Source organism: Staurois parvus, unplaced genomic scaffold (assembly GCF_062004578.1).
Source record: "Staurois parvus isolate SC_StPar_1 unplaced genomic scaffold, SC_StPar_1.0 ptg000256l, whole genome shotgun sequence".
NCBI classification, from domain to species: domain Eukaryota; kingdom Metazoa; phylum Chordata; class Amphibia; order Anura; family Ranidae; genus Staurois; species Staurois parvus.
Window position 1 is genome coordinate 628,831 of NW_028318052.1, and position 21,393 is coordinate 650,223.

The 21,393-nt window shown below is 39.6% G+C and overlaps 1 protein-coding gene across 1 annotated transcript in view; it reads left to right on the plus strand.

Annotated features, from left to right (window-relative positions):
- The window catches only part of PTPRS (protein tyrosine phosphatase receptor type S), a 531,027-nt gene that overhangs the window by 305,789 nt on the left and 203,845 nt on the right, over positions 1 to 21,393 (plus strand). Inside the window, exons 13-15 of the mRNA XM_089681016.1 lie at positions 2,793 to 3,098; positions 5,641 to 5,834; positions 10,182 to 10,208. Of these exons, the coding sequence (XP_089537142.1) occupies positions 2,793 to 3,098; positions 5,641 to 5,834; positions 10,182 to 10,208 (527 nt within the window). The remainder of the gene's footprint in view (positions 1 to 2,792; positions 3,099 to 5,640; positions 5,835 to 10,181; positions 10,209 to 21,393) is intronic.

Genomic DNA, 21,393 nt, shown 5'->3' on the forward strand with positions numbered 1-21,393 from the left:
ACATCAAAATTAACATTGGATATCACAACGGCTAAATCTGTGTTTGTAGTGCATGTTCAAACCTTAACACCAATAATAATAACATGTTATTAGATTTTTACTCCAGAAGTATATAATGAGTTTGGAAATTCTAGAGAAATGCTTAAATAATGTGTTACAATTTAACTATACCAATTAGATTTTAGTCAGCTAAAATTATTTTAGTCAACCAAAATTTGCTAGAGATTTTAGTCAAATAAATGTACAGATTTTAGTCGACTAAAATAGAACTAAAACTAAATTAGCATTTTTGTCAAAAGACTATGACTAAAACTAAATTGAAATTCGACGTCAAAATTAACACTGGTATTTAGGACACAGTGCATTAGTTGATTGGTGGTAGTATTTGGCACTAAAAACAAGTTAAAAGAACAGCAGTTACCTAACCACTACTAATCTCCTAACCTATCTCTATTAATAAAGTAGCACCTTAAAATTAACTTTTGCCCCACCTGAATCCTAAAATGACCCCTTAACACTAAACCTTGCCAGCACTTTACACTTAGCCCAAAGACCCCGATGATGGGGAACTATTCCTCCCACAGACACCAATGATGGGGCACTGTTCCTTTTTTGAATACCAACAATGGGACACTCTTTCTCCGACTAAAACCAAGGATGGTTTACTCTCAGTGGAGTTGGGGAATTTATAACTCCCGCTCGCCAAAGTCCGGCCCCTATGGACAATAAACTGGCCCTTTTATTTAGAACATTTGGAGACATCTGTTCTAGGATACCAACTCCTAGAGAGATGAGCAGTGGGACAAAGTCTAGTTTTTAAATCAAGATATAGATTGATGAACGCCTGTGTCTTAAGAAATTATTTTATTAACCTCATCAAGCTTTAACAACTGTTCCTTTAAGGACCACTACAAATTTTTGATCAGGCCTGACTGAAGAGTAGAGAACTAAAAGTGTACATTATTTATAGTGCAGGAGAGGAAATACTCACATTGAAGCACCTTGGTTAGGATACCTTATCCTCCTCAAGGTGTAATCCTGGAGATTTTCATACCATTTGACAATGTAGTTTGCTTAATAAGATTGTCTTTATGATTTTGTCTAAGGTGAAAATCGGGTCACACATTGGGATATATTTATGCATAAATCTAGGAAATTCTTAAGTTTGCAGATTTTGTTTCTCTAACATATCTACATTCTCAAAATCAGTTTACATGTGTTTTTTGAACCATGTGCCTGCTTTATTTCACATGGTTTACTTAGGCTGCCCTTATAACAAAATGTTATATAAACCCTGCCAATGCACGTTTTTTTTGTTAAGTAGGCAAATAGGATTAATAGAATAGAATGCTAATGCATATACAAAAGACAGACAGTTAAGATATAACTAAAGGCAAAACTTTTATTTTTATTTTTTTTTAGAGTGGAGAGGGATTAGAACAACTGTTTTCTATTTCTTTCTGCGCCCTCATTAGGGAGATTCACCCTCTCTATTTTTCCTGTTTACCATTAATGTTGACAGTGAAAGTAAAAGAAAATCCCGAATTTTGGATGGACACCAGAACAGTAATGCAGGCCATAGACGGGTCGTTTATCGGCCGAATTTTCATCCGCACGAAAAATAGGCCAATATTCACGCCGTTAGTGGGGCCAGCCCGTCAGCTGTTTTTTCGTGGATCTCCAGCATGACCGGAGCATTGGTGGCAGCATCGGCAACGGGGCCAACCGATTTTTCGTTTATCGGCCGAAAATTCGATCGATAAACGGCCCGTCTATGGCCCGCCTAAGAGAGGGGAAATCTTTAAATGAGGACACAAGTCTGGACATCTAATACCAAACACAAATAACAAATGAAGAACTAGCATGATATAAACAGAGGAACAGACTTGGAACAATGGAAGAGTGATAGGCAAAAGTTAAAACTACAGAAAGAACACGGACAAGATGCTGCGATGTGAAAACATTCACAAATTACACAATCAATCTAATTCTCGTGAAAGGGAAAGAGCTTGTAAATGCATAAAGAAAATTTTGAGACGCAGCACAAGTAAGGATAGGTTGATACACAGACTAAATGCATAGAGACTCAGATCGTTTACACATGCACTGAGAAATTGGCTTGGTTAAATAAATGGCTTCTGAAGCAGCATGATTCTTTTCTGGATCCATCACCTGTGGAAACAGGGATGAAAGGTAAAAGACTTGCTGTGAACCCATAGCATGGAGGGAAAAAAAGCAAAATGGGCACAGGCTAAACGATTAGATTCTGGAGGATTGTTATATCCACTGAAAAACTCTACAGAAGAGGTCATATGGTGACCGCATACATTGGGGTATGCAATAATAAATCACTGTGATTTACTCCATTGCCTGTTCAATATAGAGGTGCCTCTAACCTGTTACCATAGCAGATAGTGGCACATCACACCTAGAGTGACATAATAATTCTCCCATTTATAGTCACCTCAAAACTGTTGTAGTATTCAGCAGGTACAAAATGAAGAACTGTCAAAGAAAAAAGTAGTCTGTAGACCTTTACATTTTCATATAAAATTTAGTTAACCTGAAGAGACAAATTGCCTAGAGAATAGAACCTTCCCCATATAATTTGCCCATATTCATATTTTATTTTGAACTTATTTTCTGTTTACTCAAGTATTACTTTCTAACAGATCACGTTCTTAATTTTTTTTTTTTTGAGTTGTATTCCTTTTTTCTTTTTTATTTTATCTTTCCCATCTTTTGTTTCTCTACTTGCCCTATCCCTCCTGCCCTTAATTGTCCTCTCATAGAACCATCTGCCCCCCCTCAAGATGTAAAGTGTGTCAGCACAAAGTCTACCACAATACTGGTAAGTTGGCAGCCACCCCCACCAGAAAGCCATAATGGCATTCTTGCTGGATACAGTGTGCGCTATGGTGCTTTGGACTCTGAGGACCCAGAAGTAAAAGAAGTGAAGGACATTCCACCTGAGACCACTGAAATCCTTCTGGAAGCATTAGAAAAATGGACTGAGTATCGTATCACTGTTGTCGCACATACTGCAGTGGGACCTGGCCCGGAGAGCTCGCCCGTTGTTGTTCGCACCGATGAAGATGGTAATTTAATTCTTTATTTGTTTCTATTTTGCAGAATTAAACTAATGTATGTTTAGTGATAAGACATTAGTACATTATTATATAGTTAAACATTTGTCTTGTTTAATTTGTAACTAATGACCTAGTAACTGTGGGCAAAATGAAAAATGACATGTATATGATGCAGGCTGTCACTAGCATTCACCCTTTTGTTTTGTTTGTTTTACTGTTTTAAAGCAGGCTGTAGTTATATTTAAGAGAATGTGGAGAGGACCACAGGGCTTTGCCCTTTATTTGTGGGAACCTGGTGTGTGCTTTGCTGCTCCATGCAGTTCCCTAAGGTTTTAACCATTGCGTCAGTTCTGGTCATAGTACAGGAAGAGGTGTAGCGCACGTTTTTAAAACTGTCAGGCAGTATCCATTACTAACTGTGTCCCTCTACTGAGTGTGTACTGCCTCTCTTTGGGTTGTCTTACTGTGCATGCATGCACCACTTTCCATTGCTTGCACAGATCTTCTATGCCTTCCCAACATCTTCATAGCTGTACCCATACCATAGTCCTGTATAGCCGCTGGATCACTTCTACAGTGCTTTTGAACGCATGCAGGGGAGGCATTAAGGTTCCAAAGATTCCTGGTGTCCCAGTTAACAGCGCCTGTCACTCAAAAAGTATTATAACATGGGGAGCTTATCAGTCCCTTTATGATGGTAATAAAGTTAAGTAAATACAAAAGAAAAATGTGTAAAAAAATTAGTTAACGCTGTACATGCACGTGTACATAAATCACAATTGCGCAACACATTTTGTTTATCACCATGCACGGTGGAATGAGGGGAAAAATGCTGGAACCATTGTTTGTGGTCAAATCTAAGTTGATGACCTGTAAAAGCTGTTAAAGTGTCATATTCGCACAATTTGAAAACTTTTTACTCAACTCTTGTCTCATCTTTTCTATTTACAAAAAAAATTAGATTTTGTGCTCATGTGATACTGAAACTATATAGATTTGGTAACCGTTACACTAATATTGTGTGACATAAAAAATTGCAGCTATCCAGGTTTTTATACCACATGCTTTCTACTTTCAGAGTCGAAGTGAATTTTATGTAAAAAAAACAAAAGTGCATATTATGTATATGAAACATGAGGGGAAAAAAAGTCCGCAGTAAGGGGTAAAGTGTATGTAAACCCTAATAACTTCTGTTAATTGGTACCTTTGAGTCTGTTAAATATACCATTAGAAAGCAGTTTGTCATAGTTGTTGGATACAAAAAAAAACTTTATCCTGTCAGAAACCTTTTCAGATGTTAACTTCCTGTGCTCTCTGGCCTTATTATTTCTGAGGGCTATGGTAGTCCTGTCATAGGGTGACAACACTGTTCCTCCACAGATACAGTACAGTTAGTGTTGCCACCCTAGGACAAGAAGTGTGTTAATTTAATTGCAGGATCACCAGGTAAAAATAAAGGGTAAATGCCTTTAAAAAAAAACCTTAATGCAGCCACCACATATAAGGACTAAACTGCAGTATAGAACATTTTTGTTCAATGTTTAGATAAGCTTTAATACAGTTAAAATCGTTTTGCTTTTCTTAGAACCCTAGGTAATTTAGTTTTATTATTTGATTAACCTGTCAGTAGATCGGTTATTTTTCCGCTTTCTGTTAATGGGATGACAATGCTGTTCATTTTGTGATAAAATCGTGCAGCAATATATGTATTTTTTTCTTTTAAAAAAAGGTTTAACTCACACGGATAATAGCTGGCAGTTGAGAGCATCACCACCATTGTGTACTATTTTTCCTCATTTTGTAACTGCCATTTTTTGCTGGGCAACGTGGTCTTTTTTACAGGAAGCAGAAAAGTATTAGGTCTGCTGACAGGACCAACAGCTAATATAAACATGTAACAGTGCTGTGTTAATGCTATTGATAGACTGCATAATGCGTTTTTTGCCCATAGTTTTTATAATTTGCCTAAAACATGCTCATAATTTGTGTGAGTTGCAAATTGCAATAGTTCTGTATGTATGACACCATAAGAGTGTATATACACCTGTTTAAATTGGGACATTCGTGTGTATCTCGCCAAACAAGTGTCCTTGGAACCTGATTCAGCATATGATGTGTTGCCTAATTCAAAGAAGTGTTTAACAAAGTGTCAGGTTTTTTTTGTGTTGCTCTATAGTAAAATGGAAGTGGACTGCAGACCAAGTTTAACTTAATCTTTATAAACCATTGTCGAGTTTTTACTTCTTTCTATCCAGGGCTCCATTAGAGAGATTTCCTCTCATTTGCTACTTTATTAAATAGTTTATTCTTGTCTGGTCAAACTGGTGTCACCCGGGTTGTGAGGGGAAATCTCCCCAATGAATGCCCAAATAGCAGTAAGGCCCAAAAGAAGTGCTAGTCTTTCCTCACTCTATCAAAAAAAACCTCCTTATCTGTGTATACAGCCTATGAACTATCATTTGTGTTCAGTTGTAGTTCAGAAATATTTTTGTTCTAATGGAGGAAAAGCTATTTAAAATAAGTGATTGCAATTTTTTTCATTTCTCTTCAGTGCCCAGTGCTCCACCAAGAAAAGTAGAGGTGGAAGTATTAAACTCGACCGCCATTAAAGTATTTTGGCGTTCTCCTGTCCAAAACCGTCAACACGGCCAAATTCGTGGCTATCAAGTTCACTATGTTAAAATTGAAAATGGAGAGGCAAAAGGGCTTCCCTTTATAAGGGATGTTATGCTGACTGATTCGCAGGTAATTTGGTAAAAAAATACACAGTACATTTTTGCATATAGCTTTTGACAGCTAAGGATTAACCGTACACGCAAGTGAAAAATAGCTGCTATAGGTGTAATCTGGAATGTACCCAAAGATCACTTAAGCCCCTTTCACACTGACTGTCTGATCGGGTCCGCCTGTCAGTTTTTCAGGTGGCCGGAATCGGACCATCCATAGACTTCTAAGGACAGGCGGGTGTCAAGTATCCTCTGACACCTGCCGGCATCTGATCCAATCCTATACACCAAAAACAGACAGATGGGGATCGTTCCCCATCCGCCCGGTGGATCGGATGACACTCGAGTGGAAACAGACAGGTGGTCAGTTTCAATCCGACTGCCCCATAGGAAAAAGCAGGCTGTGTCTGTTTCTGCTCTGCAGCAGCAGAGCAGACACAGACCTGTGAGAGATCCCCCGCTGAGAAAACGGATCTGCTGGCAGGTCTGCCCCGTCTGAAAGGGTCTGAAACCTGTTGCCGTCTTAAGAGTTTAACAGTAAAAGATCTGATTAAAAGTGGGCACTTCAAGAACATTAAACTACTTTTATTTATTTATTTTAAATTCTTTTTTTTTCAGTGTATTTAGTAGTAGAATACAAAACAGAGCAGTTGGGCTTCCCCTGGCTCGGCACACATAATAAACAGCAATTATAACAACAGTACACAGGTAAAAACCTTAAGAACCAAACCATAGCAGCTGCTCGGCATAATCACATGGAGCTGAACTACTTTTATTAGTCAAAAGCACCTCCTCTGTGTACCTCTAATTTAGTTTCAGTGTCTTACCAGGTACTGAATTACCCTGATGTCTGGGCTTAGTAATGCACACCAGCCTGTACTCTGTCTAGTAATATTGCACACTTTTTCATGGCTTTTCATGGTTTATACCATTAACAAAAGCTACAAGTACAGAAATGACAGTTTATTCCTGTCATAAATGCAGTCAGCTCTTAACTGCCTGTGGTAACCTGACAGACCCCCCCCCCCCACACACACACACACACACACCACCCCTGACCTTATGTTATGGAGAGGAGGTGGCAGGTGTTCAGTAGTCCAGCAGAAGTAAACTGGGAAGGAGTCACAATACTCCTTAGGATTTCAGTGTAGCAAAGGCTCAAATAGGAAGTTAGGAGCACACTCCATTTCTGGCAGATCAGCAAGTATTCATTATTATATAGTATACAAATATTTTTTATTGTTGCTTTAAAGGGCACAGCATTTCAGGAGGATTAGATACTGAGCCAAAACTGTCCAGCCCCTTTGGACTATAACCCCTCCCCTCACCCTCTTGCTCAGTTTCACTTTGTGGTGGTCAACAAAACAAAATGGCACTGTCTAACAATTGCTGCTAAAAACAGAAGTTTTTGTTGTACACATTTGCAAGCATATGTGAAAGCCACACTGTCTTGTCAAGGTTCCTCTGTTAAGTGCTGTCCAAACACTTATATTTGAGAGTCTCCATAAGTTAAGGCACAAGGACACATTAGAAGCTCAGAAAGAGCATAATGGAAGCTGAAGGCATCCAATGTGTCTCCATGCCAATTCCAGTGAGCAAATGATAAAAAAATGGCAACCACCCCAATTTATAACTAGCTTTGCTTCAAAGGCTAGTTATAAATTGGGGTGGTTCCCATTTCTGTATAGCTTACTTTGTACACAAGGCTCTCTTTCATATGTCATGTCGGCGCTGGTCTGAGGTTTCTTTGTAGTGAATATTTGGTTCGCACCTGTGGCAGTTGCTTTGCCTGCCCTTTCCCTGTGAGTGTGCTGTGTGCAGCAGCACAGGCTGTACCAGGATTCCCTCATGTTTGTTTTCTTTCCCCTGAGGCCTGTGTTCAGCAGTTGGTGCTACTGTGATTAGTTTTACCATATCCATGACACGGTGAACATCCTCTTACCAGTACTGGAGTTGCTAGCTTATGCAGAAACTGAGCAGAACCTTCTTGGACAGTCACCATTTGGGCCTTCACCTTGCATGGGATACAGGGAAACCTTACTGTCTCACAATCTGTTGCCTGCACCAAAAATTGTTCACAGCCTGACTGCTTCGTCATGCCTTATGAAAGGGTCTATTCCAAGTAGGTTGCCTCTCCTTTTGAATGTTCTTTCTGAAGAATTACTTTTACCTGAAACGGGAGAGCTCATTTTGTAACATCTGTACACTGGCTAACAAGTTGCCCACCTCTGATCTGTATCTGAGACTTCTGTTGAGCCTTCTGATATGCCAGAGCATACATACCTTACCGCTGATGCTTTTTTCTTTGCAATGGAGGGCTTTATATATTACTCTTTTCCCAGTTTGTTATACAGCCTGACTACAGGTGTTATAAGTGTACTTCTTCCCCTTCCCCAGTGAACTCACATTCAGATACCACATGTCAGTCCTAACTGAATATCACATGTCAGCCCTAACAAAATGGGAAGTGGGGCTAGGGCCTTCCATCAAGCTGGCCTCTGATGCCAAATTCCTGCCCAGTCATAGTGATGACGACACCCAAAATGACTTTCCATTGCTTGACTTTCAGTCTAAACAGAGAGAAACAGTCACCGTAACTTTTTAAGGAGGTTAAGAACACTCTCTTTAAGTATTCATCTGCTCCCTCCTGGGTGTTGATCACCAGGATTCTTGATGAATGGGCCAAGTCCCTGAGCCTGAATGTAAGGCTTTGTTTTTCTATATGAGACACAATTAGCCACCAACTCACTAAGCTAGTTCTTTGTGAAAGGAATCACTGATATTGCTTTTGCCATCAGATCTCAAATTCAACTGTGGGATGTTAAAATTAGTTGTTTCAGTTCTTCCCTTTCCCACAAAGTAACTTTGTCTGTGGTAATTACTTTGGCCAGGAAGGTTTCTGAACTGTCTGCTTTGTCCTGTAAGGAACCTTTTTGTGCTTTACATGTATACTGTGAGTGGTGAGGCTTATGCCTTCCTTCTACTCAAGGTAGTCCCTGTGATCTAGGCAAATATCTTGTCTGCTTGTGTCCAACTCCCACACAGTCTACTGTTTAAATGTGGTTAGGGTCTATTTTTTTGCCATATTTTAATTTATATTCTTTGAAATTCTGAGGATCTGAAAAAGGGATCTCCAGCTTCTAGATCCACCATTTACCTTTGCAGTTGGAGTTAAAAGTGAAAACTTCCATTTTCCTTTCTGCATTCACTTTGCTATCAGGCTTCTGTGCCTCAAGTTTGTAAGGCTACAATGGAGCTTCACATATTACAAAATTTTACAACTGCATGTATTGCCATCAGAGGAAGCAGGTTTTGGTGACAAGATGTTGTAAGCAGACTGACGAGCTCCCAGTTTGGTTGTGGTGAGCTCTGGGTCACCTTTTTTGGGGGGGTTACCCGCCCCTCTGTTTTCTGAACTGCTTGGGGACATCCCATGGATCATAAATATTAAATGCTATATTTCTTAATAGATTATTAAAAAATTGTTTGTAATTGAGCAAAATGGTTAGAAGAGCGGGTAAAACACCTTGAGGCTGGCCTTCAGCTTTGGTCTACTATCAAGCCTCCTGTCTACCTTCTAGGTGGCAAAAAAAATCCACAGTTCCAAAAGTACAAAAATCTAATTTATTTTTTTTTATGTTAAGTTTTTATTTTGCTCTTTAGCCTCTTTAGCATAGTACATGATTTTTCTGTACTATCAGGATTTTAATGGGATAAAATTATAAATGTGCATTTATTGCATAGGTGTACTGATATTTTTTCCCCAGACATACACTGGCTGTTAAAATGATCTCGTATGCACAGGTCAGGGCTCCTATTAAAAAAGTGATTCTAAATCAAACATTGTTACAAAAACAGGTTTCCAGTTAACAACATATCATGCATCTTGTATTTGACATTTCAAGACAAGACTTTTAGTTGGACATGTTTACATTGTTTAACTGGTTTACTTTAACAAACTCTTCCTATAGCCAAGAGCTGTATGCAAATGACACTAACCTATACCACTTCCTTTTTTTTGCATTACCTTTTTGAATAAACACATTAGAAATATAGCTTGAAATAGTCAAAAGATTTCAAGTGAGGCAGAAAAAGTCCTGTGTATGTTTAAAGGAATGAATGCATTGTGGAAAAGTGCAGTATACAAAATGCAAAATATATTGGATTTTCCTTTCTATCGTATTTTGCTAGAAACATGAAGGGAAATGATTTCTTGCAATGGGAAAAGAGAATATTTTTTCCTATACACGCTTTAAATTATTGTGAGACCTTCTGTTTAGATTTCCAGTAGAGCTGGTCATCACCATCAGTGTAATTTTGCAATTCTTAATATTCTTTCTTTCTCTACCTGCCTTTCCTTACTCAGTGGGAAATGGATGATACAGCTGAATATGTAAGTAAAATGAGCCTCTCTTTGCCTTACGTTTGTGTATTCCATAATTTGACTGAAAGCATCTTGGAAACTTGGACTGAGAGAACTATTAAAGTTGCCATTGCTGATTTTCTTATGAAAATGCTAGTGGCTTGGTCACTAACGTGGGGTAAGCATGCAGGCAATGTGTTTAGAGTGGACTCCTTATTTGCGTTGTTAAAGATTGGGGAAGTAGTGAAGTCATTTGATCAGCAAGACAGCCTGGTATCTAGCGTTTTCTGAAGAAGAGGTCAGATGTAGCAACTTTTTTTTTTTCTCAGCACGGGTTTCCTTTAAGGTTTTACATATGGTTTGTGGATTTTGTGGATGATGTTTTAACAAACCTTCTTAAAAGTTGTCTAATGTATGGTAAAACGTGTTTAAGAATAATTTTACTTTAAAAGTGTCCTTAAAAAGTGTTTTAAAACAACCCTTCACTCACCTGTGTAGTTATAGGCATTTTTGAGAAATTCATCTCCTTAATGTTTACAACAGAAGCACTAAAATCTTAGCCTATTACTTTCTATTGCAACATGATCTTGGCAGTTTGCCAGCTCTTTAATGTAAAACATGTCCTGAATTCATTTTCAGCAGAATACATACTTGTTTATTATCCTTAGTTTCCATTTTTTGTGTTTGCTAGTGGATCTTGGAGAATTCAGTACTTCTTGTTACAAGTAGCTAGAGAGGTCAGGGAAGGTTTGTTTCAAAGCTGTTTTACTGATTGTTAAGAATATATAAATAATTTAAACTCCATAGTCTGGGTACAGATGCAGGTTAGACTCTGTTCACATCACATATTGGAGTTTTGAATCATTTGCCGAATCGAGATTCCTCCCTTGATTTCAAAACGCACTGTTAAAATGTGAAATCGGCAAGCGTGTTTAAGTGCCATTCATTTCAATTGCACCTAAATACGCAGGGCGATTTTTCGCGTGGCAAACATGCTAACAAGTTCCAGAATTTCCTTTTGGCCAACAAGCATTGCGCAATTTTGTTTGCATTATTGTTGCGCAAAAAAAATTGTACAGCAAAATCGCCCCACATTTTAAGGTGCCATTGAAATGCATGGCACCTAAACACAATGATGTGCGATTTTACATTTTAACAGCGTGTTTTAAAATCGCCAGACAGAATCACAGCAATTCCACCCGTGATGCAAAATGCCTACATGTGAACAGAGCCTTAATAAATTGTCCTGAGGTAATTTTCAGAAGAATACATACTTGTTTATTTTCCTTAATTTCCATTTTTTGTGTTTGCATGAAATGAATGCACGCTAACCAGCTATATCATTCTGATTAAAACTATTGCATATCTGAATACTGCTATTTCCATGAATTTCAGAATCAAAGTTCCTCTGTCTACAGACTGTGCCCGATCAGCAATAGGCAACTTTCTTTCATTCTGGCTAACAGTGCACAGTTAAGTTGTCATATCAGATCAATGGACAACTCTTGCCACTTTCCATCAAGGATTTAATACCCTTGTTTATATTATGGCTTATTTGTATTTATTTTATTACAACCCCTTCCCTCCACAGTCTGCCCTTTGTTTGCCTCATCAGCTAGTAATTTTTTATCTATATATACCGACTCCTACCACTTGTAATAGTATAACTCAAAATAATATTCTGTTCTTCAGTTTGTATATTCTTTTTTTCCAGATCAGTGTTTTCCATTAATCTGTCTTTTAGATGTTCCCATTGACATAAAATGAGCAATACTCACTTTGGGTTGATTTTTCTTCAACCAATAGCTGTTGTTACCTCAGGCCTAGACCAAAACAGTGGTGGCTGATCTCCACTCTACCTCCTCTATAGACTTTAACATGCATGAGTGAGTGGTTTGGTTATATATGATAAAAGAATAAGTAGGATAAAGATATATTTAGAACAGTCATTCAGAGTTTTACATTTGTCTGCACATCCAACTGCCATCTAACGTTGTGAATATTCTTTGGGATAGTTAAGTTGCCATTGGAAATGAGATGACCATCAAACATTCTGCCAGATTTCAACCAGATCAAGAAAAAATTCTTATATCTGTATTGCAGTATACTCCTGTAAATTATTTCTGAAAATCTAGCATCCAGTGGGATTCTCTATTTTTGAATAATGATGTTTTTTTTCCCAGGCATGCTATGAAATCGGTGTTGTCTGACTGCTTTTTACCCTGCCTCCTCTATGAAAAAATATTTGTGGAAAGATCATTTATAATAATTAATTTGTTGGCCATCGTTACTGTTGCTTCTTGGCACAGACATGGTTTATTTGGTAGTGGTTTCTATTAAATAACTATTCCAGCCTGCTTGCCCATTTTGTATGTCTTATGTCATTTTTCCTAATGTAACTCCTAGAGCTTGTATAGTAGTTTTTGCAATTTTGGCTTTAATTGAAGTAGAAGAAATTTTTGTTTTTGAATATTTTGCATCTGTGCTCACAAATGGGGGTATTCAAGTTACTCTGTTGCTAAATTTAAACTTTATATTCCATGCCCCCTGCAAGGAAACCATCAAAATATTCATCTCCCCTTCTACCTATGTCATTGATCTCTACAATAGTAAATAGAAAACCTCTGGCTGAATACCCAGCAGAATTTGACTTTTTCAGGATTGTTAAATTCGTGGTTCTTCACCACATGCTGTGGTTACTCCTACTGGGCTTGCATGTCGCTGCAGGACTGCTGGTGGATCCAGCCACTGAGTTCAATGACAGACCAGAAATCGGACATTTCCATCAGTGTCAGAATCTGCAGGAAATTTGTCTTTAGTACTGCAGAGACTGGTAGTGCAGGTAGCAAAAGAGGCAAGTAATGCCTTCTTGGCAGGAAACTATTGAAAATGATGTTTGATTAAAGCAACAGGATGCGAGACAATTGGCTTAGTAACTTTTAAACTAAAATATAAAGTGTTTATGTTGGTGTTATATAGCGGTATTTACAGTGGGGATTGAAAGTTTGGGCACCCCAGCTAAAAATTTGTATTAATGTGCATAAAGAAGCCAAGGAAAGATGGAAAAATCTCCAAAAGGCATCAAATTACAGATTAGACATTCTTATAATATGTCAACAAAAATTAGATTTTATTTCCATCATTTACACTTTCAAAATAACAGAAAACAAAAAAATGGCGTCTGCAAAAGTTTGGGCACCCTGCAGAGTTGATATCTTGTACTGCCCCCTTTGGCAAGTATCACAGCTTGTAAACGCTTTTTGTAGCCAGCCAAGAGTCTTTCAATTCTTGTTTGAGGTATCTTTGCCCACTCTTCCTTACAAAAGTCTTCCAGTTCTTTGAGATTTCTGGGCTGTCTGTCACGCACTGCTCTTTTAAGGTCTATCCATAGATTTTCAATTATGTTGCGGTCAGGAGATTGTGAAGGCCATGGCAAAACCTTCAGTTTTGATGTAATCCCCCAATGATTTCGAGGTGTGTTTGGGATCATTATCCATTTGTAGAAGCCATCCTCTCTTTAACTTCAGCTTTTTCACAGATGGCATCAAGTTACCATCCAAAATTTGCTGAAATTTTATTGAATCCATTTTTCCTTCTACTCGTGAGATGTTCCCTGTGCCACTGGCTGCAACACAACCCCAAAGCATGATTGATCCAACCCCATGCTTAACAGTTGGACAGAGGTTCTTTTCATTAAATTCTGTGCCCCTTCTTCTCCAAACGTACCTTTGCTCATTCCGGCCAAAAAGTTCAATTTTAACCTCATCGGTCCACAGAACTTGTTTTCAAAATGCAGCAGGCTTGTCTATATGTTCATTTGCAAAGTTCAAACGATGATTTTTGTGGTGAGGACGTAGAAGAGGTTTTCTTCTGATGACTCTTCCATGAAGACCATATTTGTACAAGTATCTCTTTATAGTGGAATAGTGTACCACAACTCCAGTGTCTGCCAGATCTTTCTGGAGGGATCGTGCAGTCAAACGTGGGTTTTGAATTGTTTTTCTCACAATCCTGCGAGCTGTTCTGTCTGATATTTTTCTTGGTCTTCCAGATCTTGCTTTAACTTCCACTGTTCCCGATGACTGCCATTTCTTAATTACATTCCGAACAGAGGATATTGACATCTGAAAACGCTTTGCTATCTTCTTATAGCCTTCTCCAGCTTTGTGAGCGTCAACTATTTTCAGTTTTCTAGACAACTGCTTAGAAGAACCCATGGTGCTGATTGTTGGGGCAAGGTCAGATGAGTCTGGGCATTTAAAACCTTTGAGATTGACATCACCTGGTCTTCCCAGACGATGATAGAGAACAATCCATGACACTGGCAGGTCTCAGCTTGGCAAAGGGGGCAGTGCATGCTATAAATTCTGCAGGGTGCCCAAACTTTTGCAGATGCCATTTTTTTGTTTTCTGTTATTTTGAAAGTGTAAATGATGGAAATAAAATCTAACTTTTGTTGACATATTATAAGAATGTCTAATCTGTAATTTGATGCCTTTTGGAGATTTTTCCATCTTTCCTTGGCTTCTTTATGCACATTAATACAAATTTTTAGCTGGGGTGCCCAAACTTTCGATCCCCGCTGTATGTTGTGTAGATTTTATTTATTTATTTAAAAGCCATTTTCTGACATATAATCTAGATTACATCTTGTTTGACATATAATCTATAGATTACATCTTTTTTTAATCAGTAATCATTAAAGTGGCACTATACTCTAGCTACATTAGTTCTCCATGGTCCCACTGTATGTAGGACAGTAGTCACCCTCTCTTTCTCGCTCCCAAGATGGACTAGGAACTGTGAACTAGGGGATTTGTACTGTGTATAGAGCAAAGCACACCCTGCACTCCTTGCCCTGTCACGATCTTAAAACTTAACATGTTTAAATACACTCTTGTTTCTTGGGTTTTTATAGATTTTGAGTAATCCTCGTAGACACCACAGTAAGCAATATAACTATCAAATCAGTCAATTCAGCTGCCTGCCTGTCTTTTAAGGAAACTTCAAGATGTGTTGGGTTCTAGAGGTTTAAGATGTACAAAGCTATAATGCTGGGGACAGACTGTTGTGTTTTAAAGTTTATTTTGAGTTGTTGAAACCATGTGTTCACACCATGAATTGCACAAGAATGAACTGTGTGTTCCGGTGCGATTCACATGCGATCCAAGCGCAGTGTTATTTCAGACCCCAGTGTGCATGTTACTACTGTACTATTCGATTCGGTGCAGGCAAATGCACTGTGTTTGTGACCTGTGTTTGGGGTGTTGTTAAGTTAACATTGACACCCGCTGCAGATAGCAACTGCGGTGTATTTTGAGAACGGGGCTGTGAAATGCACACAGAACGCAGGTTTCACGCACCGTGTTCTGGTGTGAACTGGCCCTAAGCTATGCAAAATGCCCTGCAATAAATAAAAATGCATAACAAATAGATATACACCATTACACATTTAATAAAAAGAACATCAAAATACGCATTTGGGGAAAAAAAAAACCTGTCCAAAAACCCAAAACAGGAAATGAGTGGAAACCCCTTCAAAGTGAGGGTATCTCTGGTTGCCACCAGGGTCAGGGTCACCAGAACTAGTGTCCCCATTGGAAGCTTTCTCCTCTGTCACTGTCCCTGGGACAACTCAAAATTTAGGATTTTCTTTCATTTTCGATATTAAAAGTAAACATGACAAATACGGTTAATCTCCCTAACGGGGGCATAGACAGCATTGAAAAAAATGTCTTTAGTTACACTTAAGTTATTCTAAAATACAGTAGAATATGCATGCTTTTCTTTTCATTTAAATTTTAATTAATTTCTCAAATGCGTTTTGACTGTTATCCATCCAGTGGTATAATACATAGGAACAACCAAGTACAGTCATCCAAATATAATATCAAATATGTTGTCAGATTGAATTGTGAAAGTCATCTTCCTCAAACATTACATATACAGTGTGTGTGTCTGTGAACAATATCTACAGTGAAGGAAATAGGTATTTGATCCCCTGCTGATTTTGAATGTTTGCCCACTCACAAAGAAATGATCAGTCTAAAAATTGAATGTTAGGCGTAACACTGAGAGACAGAATAGCAACAAAATATTCAAAAGAAATGCATGTCTAACAAATTATGCACTGATTTGCATGTTCATGAGGAAAATAAGTATTTGATCAAATCATTCAGCAGGAACTTCTGGCTACCAGGTGTCTTTCATACAGGTAACAAGCTGAGATTAGAAGCAGTCTCTTAAAAGGAGTGCTGCTAACCTCATTTTGTTACCTGTATAAAAGACATCTGTCAACAGGAGCAATCAAACAATCAGATTCCAAACTCTTCACCATGGAAAAGACCAAAGAGCTGTCCAAGGATGTCAGGGTCAAGATTGTAGACCTACACAAGGCTGGACTAGGCTACCAAACTATCACCAAGCAGCTTGGTGAGAAGGTGACAACAGTTGGTGCAATCATTCGCAAATAAATGGAAGAAACACAAAACAACTGTCAGTCTCCCTAGGTCTGGTGCACCATGCAAGATCTCACCTCGTGGAGTGTCAATGGTCAGGAGAACTGTGAGGAATCATCCCAGAACTACACGTAAGGATCTTGTCAATGATCTCCAGGCAGCTGGGGCTACAGTCACCAAGAAAACAATTGGTAACACACTACGCCGACAAGTATTGAAATCCTGCAGTGCCCGCAAGGTCCTTCTGCTCAAGAAAGCACATGTCCAGGCCCGTCTGAAGTTTTCCACTGAACATCTGAATGATGCAGAGGAGGACTGGTTGCAAGTGTTGTGGTGAGATGAGACCAAAATCAAGCTCTTTGGCATCAACTCAACTCGCCGTGCTTGGAGGAGGAGGAATGCTGCCTATGACCCCAAGAACACCATCCCAACTGTCAAACATTGTGGTGGAAACATTCTGCTTTGGGGGTGTTTTTCTGCTAAGGGGACAGGACAACTGCACCGCAGAACCTTCTTCCCTCAGCCAGGGCATTGAAAATGGGTCGTGGATGGGTGTTCCAGCATGACAATGACCCAAACCACACGGCCACAGCAACAAACGAGTGGCTCACATTAAGGTCCTTGAGTGGCCTAGCCAGTCTCCAGACCTTAATCCGATTGAAAATCTGTGGAGGGAGCTGAAAGTTCGAGTTGCTAAACATCAGCCACCAAACCTTAAAGATTTGGAGAGGATCTGCCTAGAGGAGTGGGCCAGAATCCCTCCTGAAATGTGTGAAAACCTTGTGGCCAACTACAGGAAACGTCTGACCTCTGTGATTGCCAATAAGGGATTTGCCACCAAGTACTAAGTCATGTTTTGTGAAGGGGATCAAATACTTATTTCCCTCATGAACATGCAAATCAGTGCATAATTTGTTAGGCATGCATTTCTTTTGCATTTTTTGTTGCTATTCTGTCTCTCACTGTTACAATACACCTACTATTTGATTTTTAGACTGATCATTTCTTTGTGAGTGGGCAAACATTCAAAATTAGCAGGGGATCAAATACTTATTTCCTTCACTGTATGAGGAGTATCTCCCCATTTACTGCTAGTATATCCAGGGCCATGCTCGGGTAGCACTCATGGAGGCACAGTGGGGTGCCACCTTGAGGTCGGAGTGTACATTGAGTACTATAGTCTGTTGTCAGTGCAGCTTAGTAACAGTGAGTCTGGTGAAATGACAGGCTCAGCATTATGGAAGTACCTGCCCAGCCACTCTGCCTTTCCCACAGGCAGACTCAACGGCTGAGCCTCCTCAGTGACACAGAGCCTATTAACAGTGCAGGCCTTGCATTACTGAGCACAGTGCTGCTTGCTATGAGGATGGGAGTTTTAAGGTTAAAATTCTTATTGCGATAATGCCAGAGGGAACTGTTATATTTTGAATTTATAGAGCAGTGATTATCTAGATCAGTGGTCTCCAAACTACGGCCCGAGGGCTGGGTGCGGCCCTTTTCTAGCCTTTATCCGGCCCTTGAGGTAATAGTTGAGGTAATAGTCCTCCCACTGATATGAAGCACTGTTCCTTCCACCAACACCAATAGTGGGGCATAATTCCTGACACTAATGGTGGGGCACTATTCCTCCCACTCATATTAATGGTGGGGCACTATTCCTCCCACCTATGCCAACGATGGGCCACTATTCCTCCCTCTGATATTAATGGTGGGGCACAATTCCTCCCACTGATATCAATGATGGGACACTATTCCTTCCACTGACACCAACAATAAAGTGCTATTTCTTCCAATGATACCAATGATTGGGTATTGTTCCCCCCAGTAATACCAATGATGGGGCACTATTCTTGCTCCTACTGACCACAGGTGCTATGTAACTGACTGCCAATCCTGTGGTAAGGTTTATTCTCACTGATGTTGGGCCCGGGACATTTTCTACCCCCACTGGCCACAATCCAGCCCCCCTAAAGTCTGAAGGACAGTAAACTGGCCCTTTGTAAAGTTTGAATTCTCCTGATCTAGATGGATTCCCAGTATCCAGAGTAGGCTGCTAGTGTGGATTGGTTGCAAAAGGTAAAATTCTGCTACTCTGATGAAGATAGTTAACATAATAATAGTAGTAGAGATTTGAGATAGAGAAGTTCCCCTTGTGCCCTACTGGCCTGAAGAGTCCTACCACTCATCCAGGGTCATCAACACTGCCATATTAACTTAACCATAGCCCTATGCAATGTTTCCAGTTCTGAGAACTAACAGTGAGGATGAAGAAGAGATATAAAAGTTTTATAAGTTCATTCAAAATTAACTCATCCTCCCCATCCACTATATGGCATAAAGAAGCTACCGTATTTTCCGGTGTATAAGGCGACTGGGTGTATAAGACGACCCACTAATTTTCCAGATAAAACATAGGTTTTGGGCTATACTCGCTGTATAAGACTACCCCCCTTCCGACGCAACACCATTTAAAAACATCAGATTTTTTAATTGAAATGGTTATGACTTACCAGTACTTAAAATCCTTCAAAATCCTCATGTTTATCCTCTGACATCATAAGTTCATGAATGACATCTTGTGATACATTTGTAAGACAGTCATCATATGGATCAAATTCCAAATCCGATGGTTACCGCTGGATGTGCGGTAATACGATAACTTCGGCTACATACAGTATACAGTATATATACAGCCCGCTGGATGTGCAGTAATGTACATACAGTATACCGCACTGAGCCAAGCTGGCTCAAAACAAATGTCCCTATGACAGATTAATCTGTCAGCTCACTGGATGTGTGGTATATACAGTATACTGAGCCAAGCTGTTTCAAAACGTACCGGAACGTCCCTACTGTAATCAGCGCGCTGGATGCGTGTATGTACGGTAGCTGCGGCTACATACAGTATACACTGGGCCAATCATGGCGAGTGATGTATTCTATTAATTAATACAAAGCCTGCTCGGATTGGCTGAGGTTGTGACTTCATCAGCCCACCTCTCTGACTCAGCCAATCCAAGCAGGCTTTGTATTCATTAGTAGAATACATCACTCACCGTGATTGGCCCAGTGTATACTGTATGTAGCCGCAGCTACCATACATACACGCATCCAGCGGGCTGATTACAGTAGGGACGTACTGGTACATTTTGAAACCGCTTGGCTCCGTGCAGTTTACTGTATATACCACACATCCAGCGGGCTGACAGATTAATCTGTCATAGGGACATTTGTTTTGAGCCAGCTTGGCTCAGCACGGTATACTGTATGTACAGCATTACCACACATCCAGCCAGCTTGACCCAAACAAACATAAGGTTCACATTTTATACCCCGCGTATAAGACGACCCCCAATTTTTGGGGTATATTTTTAAGTATAAAAAGTAGTCTTATACGCCAGAAAATACTGTAATTTAATCAGCGTTTGATGTATTTTTGTAAAAGGTGGACCAAAATTCTGCTCAGAGAACTTAAAGCGCAAAAAAATCTAATAAATATTCTCCCTGCAAGTTAAGAGCATAATGTGCTAGTATGCATCACATACTAGCACATTATGAAAGACTTACCTAAAAACGAAGCCCTCCAGCACAATGTTGTCACAGCTCCCTGGGGCTTCCATCTTCACCTAGTCTTCCTTCTGGGTTCCCAGGCTGTGGCCGCTTGACTGGCCGAGCCGCGGTGACATCACTCCCGCACTTGCGTGTGGTAGTCTCAGCCACGGCAGGGCTCTCTCAGTGGATGGCATACCGTCCATTAAGAGCGCAGTGCGCATGCACCGGTGACATCACTGGTGCTGCTAAAGTAAATATCTCCGAAATGTTGCATGTTTAGGAGATATTTACAGTACCTACAGGTAAGCCTTATTAAAGGCTTACCTGTAGGAAAAGAATAAAAAAAACTTTACTGCCACTTTAAAATGGAACTTCACTCTCTCAATCAACATTGACTATTTCTAATCCGTATACTGTTAGCATTAGTAAAAACTGTAGACAGGAAAATGTCATATTTACATGTTTTAAACTTTTTTTTTTTTACATTTCTTCAGTTACTTCCTGGTTTCCATGCTTAGTCAAATGATGTCATACATCCCAGAAGTCTTCAGGAGGGGAAAACAGGGAGGGGGAGAGAGAGCGCCACAGTCTAAGCATGGTATTGATAGGAAAATCGATTTAAAAAACTGGATGATAAGTATTGCATTCACGTACACATGAATAAAACAGTGTATCAGTATGCTAAGTGGAGACATCAATGGATGGCAGCTTCTTAAGAATACTCCGATAGATAGAAAACTATAAGAAAGGGGAGAGAGGAGGCACAGTGTAGTATTAATAAAGGCAATGTACAGAAAATTAAGAGATTTACTCACAGAAAGATGCTGTAACAGGTGGCACCCTTCTGATGGTTTCCAATGGATGTGTGGAAGGTGGACAGGGAGCTGCTCCTGGTGAATGGTCTCATCAGTGGGTGTAAGAATACAGTGCATAAAACAGGAACCAAAGGGAGAGTGGGCTGCCTTGAGTGTAGTATTATTTCTTAAATAAAAATGATAAAAGATAAAATTGCACTCACATTTAGTAAATAAAATAACAGGCAGTCTACCAAATACTTCCAGAGCCAGACAAAGGAGACTCCTCCTCCCAAACATGTAGCTTTGCCCACTCAAGCCCAAAGTGTGATATCATCACGGCCATCCCTTCTGCCCAGTGATCTTGTTTCCTGCTTTCCACAGTGGCCTGCAATCATACACACCAGTGTG